The sequence below is a fragment of the Strix uralensis genome, chromosome 9 (assembly GCF_047716275.1).
Source record: "Strix uralensis isolate ZFMK-TIS-50842 chromosome 9, bStrUra1, whole genome shotgun sequence".
Taxonomy (NCBI): domain Eukaryota; kingdom Metazoa; phylum Chordata; class Aves; order Strigiformes; family Strigidae; genus Strix; species Strix uralensis.
The window spans coordinates 27,060,139-27,068,340 of NC_133980.1; the positions used below are offsets into that span (position 1 = coordinate 27,060,139).

The 8,202-nt window shown below is 40.8% G+C and overlaps 1 protein-coding gene across 1 annotated transcript in view; it reads left to right on the forward strand.

Annotated features, from left to right (window-relative positions):
• Nucleotides 1-8,202, forward strand: part of WDR33 (WD repeat domain 33) — a 72,870-nt gene that overhangs the window by 53,355 nt on the left and 11,313 nt on the right. Inside the window, exons 10-17 of the mRNA XM_074877830.1 lie at nucleotides 24-102; nucleotides 621-731; nucleotides 1,575-1,669; nucleotides 1,889-1,897; nucleotides 2,562-2,648; nucleotides 2,893-3,032; nucleotides 3,402-3,554; nucleotides 3,894-4,943. Coding sequence (XP_074733931.1) covers nucleotides 24-102; nucleotides 621-731; nucleotides 1,575-1,669; nucleotides 1,889-1,897; nucleotides 2,562-2,648; nucleotides 2,893-3,032; nucleotides 3,402-3,554; nucleotides 3,894-4,943 — 1,724 coding nt within the window. The remainder of the gene's footprint in view (nucleotides 1-23; nucleotides 103-620; nucleotides 732-1,574; nucleotides 1,670-1,888; nucleotides 1,898-2,561; nucleotides 2,649-2,892; nucleotides 3,033-3,401; nucleotides 3,555-3,893; nucleotides 4,944-8,202) is intronic.

Below are 8,202 nucleotides of genomic sequence, written 5' to 3' on the forward strand. Positions count from 1 at the left end.
TTGTGGCTTGCTTTGTATTTCAGCTGTGGCCTGGCATCCTGTTCATGAAGGGCTGTTTGCCAGTGGAGGATCTGATGGCTCTTTGTTGTTCTGGCATGTTGGGTATGTGGCATTTTCGGCATGTTGGAAAGATGTTGATCAGATGTGCAAACTATTATACTAAACATAAAATATAATTTTCAGCCTTGAATCTGTATGTAACTTGTATGTTTATGGTACAGTTTTTCTCTATACCTGAGAAAGTTTATGAATATGCTTCATTTATGAAGAAGTTTTTCTGTGCAGGTGTATAGTAAAGAATACAGTTGCTTGCACAGAAAACAGTCTTTTGTTGAGAGGGTAATGAATGGTTGACACTCCTAGTTTCTTAGAGCTTCTTCTGAGATGTAATTATTTTGTTTCTAAATGTACAGTTAAAAATCCCCACGTTACTAAATTCCCTGTTAAGAACAACTGGGAATGATCACCCAAGAGAAAAATTAGGAGGCTTAAGTTTGGCAAAATACGGGATAGAGGAAGAGGAACAACTGAATAGCAGAAGTTTTGTATTGTATCTGTAGCAGATACTTACCTGTGTGATGACTGTTTTTTGGTTTGGTTTTTTTTTTTTTATGCATCAGGGTTGAGAAGGAGGTTGGTGGAATGGAAATGGCTCATGAGGGAATGATCTGGAGTTTGGCGTGGCATCCTCTTGGACACATTCTCTGTTCGGGCTCAAATGATCACACCAGGTATTTTCAAGTATTTAAAGAAAAGATCTAAGGGAATATATGTACATTTAGAAACTAGAAAGGTGCATGGCATCAGGGAACAAAGAATAGATTGGGATGATTCTGATACACAATCAATGGGCAAAACAGACACAAACTTACCCAAATTGGAAGGCACTAACATTTTACATTAGAAGGTAGAGTCTAAGCTCTTATCCTTCATCTAAGGAAACCTTAAAAATAGTAGGATTTTGGGTTTGTGAGAGCTTTGAAATTTCCTGAAAAAATTTTTTAAAAAAATTGTTGTAGTTTCTTGATGAAGAAATATACTTATCTCCCCAGCATTTTTTTCCCACAGATCATCTGCTTGTCATGTCTGTCTTTTCACATTGCAAACATATTTGAAGGCATATAGTTTGTGTTCTTAGGTTGAACATGCTGTAAAAATAGACCATTTTATAAATGGAGTAAATTTTTGTGTGTGGGTGTGTATTGACAAGTTTAGTTGTACATGAATGTATTTGAATTGAATGAGAAGTTTTTGGAATGGACTAGAGATATATCTGTCTATTCAGTATCTGATGTTGGTGCCTTGTACTCATACCCCTTACACTTTGAATTATCTTCTGAATTGTAACTATATAATTCAATATAATTGTTGGGGTTTTAATTTTTGGTTTGAGCCTCACACCTAATGTTCAGATCTAGCACTGAACTTGATTTAGTAAGAGTTGAATCCTTATATAATCAAGATAGCATCCTTATATAATCAAGATAGCATGCTAAAAGTTAAAGAACTAATTAGATTAAAGGTAGTTAATACTCTTGACCCTTTATTGAGATCATATAACTTTGTTTTGACAGCAAGTTTTGGACTAGAAATCGGCCTGGAGATAAAATGCGAGATCGTTATAACCTGAATCTGCTGCCTGGGATGTCAGAGGATGGTGTGGAATATGGTAAGGCAATTTCCCTCAGTATGGAAGAGAGGGTGTTGGGGTCAGAAACAAGCCTAGGTCGTTAGCTGACACTAGAGTGCAGCTTCTGGGTAAGATGATGAAGCAGGATTATAGCATTGGTGACTACCTAGACAAAGATATTTTTTTACAAGGATGATTTTGCTCTCCATGTTATCAGAGATCACCATTCCAACAATGGGTTTTCTTTTGTTTCCACAGCTCCAGGAGGTAAGACCTGCTCTGTCAGTCACAGGAAGGAGGTTTGACTCTCCCGCTGGCAATATCTCCCATTTACTTTTCTTACTGATAACTTCATGTGACTTCAAGACTTCCCAGAGTCCTGAACTACATCAGGAAAAATCTTTCAAATTACTGAACTTGACTAAAATCTTAAAACTTTACCCCCCTTCTAAGGGTTTATTTTGGTAATTTTAGGCTGCCCAGGGTTGCCCAGCTCTATGGCATGCCTCAGCAACCCTTTCAACTCTGAGGTGGTATCTCTTCCTTCAGATTTTTGGTTATTTGCTCTTTTGTGTTTGGGAATATAAATTAAAATGCAGCACTTCAATCAAATTTAAGTTTTAAAATATATAGATTTGTTATAACAAAACCAGGAATGGGTATGGGGTTTTTATTTCCTTTTCTGAGCTTCTACCCTAAATGTAACTTTCCTGAAAGGACATAGTTTCTGACATTTTGGGGTGTATTTATAAATTTGAATTTGCAGTTCTTTTAATATCCTGTAATTCATGTATGGAATTAAAAAGTGACCCACCGGTTGTGAAATATGTAATGGTACCACCAATGGTAAAGGCATGTGAGAACCCAAAGGCATCAAATGATAACATGAAGAAAAATGTTCCAAGTATAAATATATATTGTTTTTCTTTAGATGATCTGGAGCCCAACAGCCTAGCAGTTATTCCAGGGATGGGAATACCTGAACAACTGAAAATAGCCATGGAGCAAGAGCAGATGGGTAAGTAGTAGCTATGGGGAAGCATTTTCCTGAGCCAACCAGATGCTGTGTGACTTCTTTCATTCCTTTCATATATTTTGGTAGCACAGTCACTTTTTTCTAAAGTTTTGTATTGTGTGCATTTCCCACATAAAGAAGGAAGAGTTGAAAACCTCTTGGTCTGTTTTGTTAAATAAACTGTAAAGAGAGTAGCAGGATTGCTCTGTAAACCTGCACTGCTCTGACTGTCTCTGTGTTGCTAAAGGGAAAGATGAGTCCAATGACATTGAAATGACAATCCCAGGACTGGATTGGGGAATGGAGGAAGTAATGCAAAAGGACCAAAAGAAGGTGCCACAGAAAAAAGTGCCCTATGCAAAACCAATACCAGCACAGTTTCAGCAGGTAAGTACCTGATACACAGTGAACAGGAGATCAACTTGTTATTTTCTCAACCTCAGAAAGGGCGTGGCCGTTGAAATGTTTTGGATTTCGGGTATCAGTTCTTTTATATCAACACCCAGTGCAAAATAATTTGCCACAGTGGTTAGTTTAATTAATATTTAAGCATAAAATATTTGGTTAAATCCTTTATATCTTGTATTTGTATCTGGAAAATAGGATGTTATAAGGTATGGAAATTTTATTCAGCATTGTTTTTAGCTTCTAAATATCCATACTACACAGTGTTCTAGCATATCCTGTCCCAGTGCAGCAATATATTGCATCCATATTGTTCCACAGAATTCATCTTGTGTTTACTGTTCTTTATAGGCATGGATGCAGAATAAAGTTCCTTTACCTCCCCCACCTGAGCCACTGAATGATAGAAAGGAAGATATTAAGCTGGAGGAGAAAAAGAAGACACAGGCAGAGATTGAACAGGAAATGGCAGCACTTCAGTACACAAACCCACAACTCTTGGAGGTGCGTATGTAAAGACGGTTATTAGTAAACTTCTTCCAGTGCTCTGTGTGATATATTTGGACCTCAGCACTAAAATAGGTAGCTTGCTTTTGCAGTACTGTTTTCACCTTTTTAGAGGTTATTGAACTTAATCCACGATGCTATGAAACCTTCAGTGAGGCCCCTACGTTCCAGTTAACTAATACTGATCTATGGATCTCTTTAGTTGTATTTCTCTTAATTAAGAGAAAAGCACTAAATCTTTTTAAACTCCTGAGAAATAGGTGATTGCTTCTGATTTTTAGTTGTTACATATACTTCTGTGCTTAGTTGATTTTCTGGGTCTCTTTTTTTGCACAGCAATTGAAAATTGAAAGACTTGCACAAAAGCAAGCTGAGCAAGTACAGCCACCACCTCCAGGAGGTTCTCTTCACGGACCCCAGCCTTTTCCAGGGCAAGGCCCAATGTCACAGATGCCTCAAGGATTTCAGCAGCCCCTTCCACCTCAGCAGATGCCAATGAATATGCCTCAGATGGGACCTCCTGGTCCACAAGGACAGTTCAGGCCTCCGGGACCCCAAGGACAAATGGGACCTCAAGGTCCTCCATTACACCAAGGAGCTGCAGGTCCACAAGGGTTCATGGGACCACAAGGACCTCCAGGCCCCCAAGGGCCTCCACAAGGAATGCCACGGCCTCAGGATTTACATGGACATCAAGGAATGCAGAGACATCCTGGCCCTCACGGGCCAATGGGGCCTCCAGGTCCACAGGGTAATGCTGGCCCACAAGGCCACTTAGGACCACAGGGTCTCCCTGGGTCTCAGACTCATTTAGGACCGCAGGGTCCGCCAGGCCCACAAGGTCACTTGGGGCCTCAAGGTCCTCCTGGTGGCCAAGGAATGCAAGGGCCGCCTGGTCCCCGAGGAATGCAAGGACCTCTTCCTCATGGCATGCAAGGAGCTCCAGGATCCCAAGGGATGCAGGGCCCTATATCGCAAGGGCCTTTGATGGGACTTAATCCAAGAGGGATGCAGGGTCCACCAGGACCCAGAGATAACCAGGGACCTACTCCACAAGGGATGATGATGGGTCATCCGCAAGAAATGAGGGGTCCTCATATGCAAAGTGGTTTACTAGGACATGGTCCCCAGGAGATGAGGGGCCTCCAGGGACCCCCACCTCAAGGTACAATGTTAGGACCGCCACAAGAATTGCGTGGGCCACCAGGTCCACAAGGCCAGCAGGGACCTCCACAAGGCTCTTTAGTAGGGCCTCAAGGAAACATGCAAGGACCTCAGGGACAACCGAACCCTTCAAGGGGGCCGCACCCTTCCCAGGGCCCTCTGCCCTTCCAGCAGCAGAAAACACCTCTGTTGGGTGATGGGCCTCGTCCCCCATTTAATCAGGTATGTGTTGGTCTGTATAATAAGAAGAGTGCTAAGAATGTAGGAGTGATAATGTCATGCAGTAGAAATGCAGAGCAAGAGCTGAGAGGCTGGAGGTTTGGTACACTTGTGAGACTGAGGCCTCAGGAAAACTTAAATGGGAATGAAAAGAGTTATGTAGTTTGGAAGCAGCAGAGGTAACTACAAAAAGGATTTTTGGAAATACCGGTACAGAAATCACTCTGCTGCAAAAATACGTAACCTTAAGAGAAACTCCAGTGTTTTTAAAAACACTTAAATGGGAATTTCCTGTGGAGTAGGTAAGTGCTAATAAAAGTTGAATTTAAGCAAACTGAATGCAAGAAAACTCGTATGTATTAATTAAAGCAAGTTACTGCCAACTCTGTCGTCCCAGAGTTAATCTGAACTATGGGATGAATTTACCATAGATGCTGACACACCCGGTATCATTAGGTCTGGATGAACTCATCAGTTCAAATTAAGTGCACAGGAACCCAGCTATCCTGCTTCCTACCTTGGTATAGAAATTGTTTGGCCATCTTTGTACTTTCTGGAGCACGAGTTAAGAGATTGGTGATGTACACCGTTAACTCATTACTGCACTGTTTGCCGAGAAGCGTGAGAGGGAGCACAGGTATCAGACGGGTTTGTGTACAACTAGCCCAGGTCTGGTAGGATGAGCACTGAGCTGGAACTGCTGAGCATGGCCTGAGTGTGTGCTGACCACTGCGCTGCCAGTTGGATGTCCCTGTGTCGTGCTGCCTTGGCACTTGGCTCCGGGAGGGTTCACCCGCTCAGCAATATACTTGTGCTTAGCTGACGTGGAATACTGGAGAGTGTCACGTATAGATGCACCGATTAATTCAACAGGAATCAAGTCAGGTTTTGATTAAGTCTGGTTCAGTACCAGGTGCAACCTGCTCTGCCCTCTTCAGCATCTTTTGTAACGGGCTTATTCCATCTTCTGACCCACCACAGAGAACGCAGAGCTTTCTGTATTTATTAGCTCTTACAAGTTCCTATTTATATGGCACTGATTCTGTACTTAAAATTTCTCTTGTCTTCAGCTTTAAGTTGAATTTTGAAGGGTATGTTTGGAAAAAAATGGTACTTAATTTTAAAAAATGTGTGGGGTTTTTTAAACAGTTAACTCTTTTACACTTGCTCTCAGTAGTTTCTAGCTAAAGCTTTAGACAGGTATGGATATAGTCCTTAGCATGTAGTCCAGTACCAGTCAGTGAGCGATGAAATGAGCTTTAGCGCAGTGATTCCATTTCAGATTGAGGCAGAGTAGCCTAAAAATTGTGTGTTTATTGGAATATTTTTTCCTTACAAATCAGCAGTAATTCCTTCCAGAAGTCTGTTAGTGTGACGCTATTGCTGAGATCTCAAAAGCATCCAAAGTTAAGCAAATGAGAGTTGCTTCCACAACTATAACTTAAGCTAGTGTAGTGTTTTTCATCGCTGTCGCAGGGAGACTAACTCTTCTGCTTTGAGAATAATTACCAAGCTTGTGTGGGTATAAAAGTTTGCATATGTTTGCATATAGGTGTAGGGCCCATCCTTGTCTGACCCTGGTGTTAACACTGGTCAGAATTCAGTAAGTTGCTTTTGACAGGTGACCAGTTATTTTCAATGAGCACTGCTATCCTGAAGTCTTTATAGGTATTAAAAAAAGACAAAGCAAGGTATTTTTGACCACTTTTCCTTCCTTGTGCTGCTTTAGTATGGTAATGTCTTTTAAAAATGAACAAATTTTATAATTTGTAATGTCAGGTTTTGCTCCAGTTTGCTTCCTTGTAATATGAATATAATAGAGCCTTTTTAAATAGGAGCTACTATCTCTGATTTTCTTAAACAATAGTCTTTAGCTTGGTTTTTGTTCTGAATTTGACATTTTATCTTCTGTAAACTTGTACAAATCACTTGCCTTCCCTTTCAGTGGTGGGAGTGTATGAATATATATCTGCTTTGTCAAGGGCTTGTGACAGTAATACTGAGCATTTATACATACTTGTAAAGGTTAATCTCCATATAAGATACCACTATTGCCTGCGTCTGCTATACATCGGAAAGCAGAGGTTTACTGCAGTGTGTGGGTGAGATGTACATCTCTCTCCCTGAATGTGAGATCTGCTCCCTTCTGCAAATGTGAAACGGAAAAGAGAACTGTTTATGAGAAGGAAATTGTCTGAGATATGATTGACAAAATCTTATTCTAGAGATAGGCATGTTGATATTAAAATGCAAGATGGATAAATAGAATATTCCCAAGTTAGCAGTAGTACTTTGGAGCTCTTTTGCTATTGCTAATTTAGATTCGATCTTCTCACATTCCTTTTGGATAGATGTGCTGAATTTCATCTCACTGGTTGAGTGAGGTACACATACCTCAGGCCAAGTCTCTTGTCCACATAGAGACAAACTTCAGGAGCTTGTGCAGTATTTTAGAAATGAACACAAATTTTTCTTATGAGTGAATACAAAGAATTCTTTCCCCCTTCGGTGCATAGTTTTAATTAATACAGATGGCTACCCTAAAATGGCTGTGCCGTTTGCACCTATAGGGCAGATACACCAGTAATGGGCAGCAGTGGTGTGCTGCTGCACCAGCTTATCTGACTCGTGCAGAACCTCAGCCCGCATTGGGGGACCTCAAGCTGGCGGTGGAGGCGGTGTGAGGTGCTCCAGACCTCCCCGCCTCGAGGTGAAGGGTACACGAGGCCATTTACAGCTTTATTATGGTATTGCCTACTGAGCTGTCCGTACTTGTTTTTCAGTTTTGAGCCCACTTTGGGGCCCAGAATGTATTTTGAAATGAAAGGCATTCTGTCTTCCTGTCTTGTCAAAGCATGATTTGTTTGGAATAGAGGTTTTTGCTGAACGCTAAGGAAACTCATTTACTGAGTGCTAAAAACTGCTGCTTTGGTTAAACACAAGTGGCATAAATTTAAGAAGTTCAATAGTTTATTGCAAGTAAGCATATGCTAAATATGAGAAATCATGAAATTCCAGCAGGGGTTTGGTCAAGAATGGCAGAAGTACTGTGATAGCTGGGTCTTACCTAGTCGGGGAATTTATCTGTTCTGGACTAAAGTCAACCATTCAATCACTAGGAAAGTATTTTTTGGGGTTTTTTTTAATAGTCATCGGACCAGGCCTTTTATTTTGCCTTTTTTTTTTTTTTTTTTCCCCAAAGTCCTTACAAAATTACTCTGTGCAAATGTGATGTTTATAGTATATATTTGTTTGCTTTTTT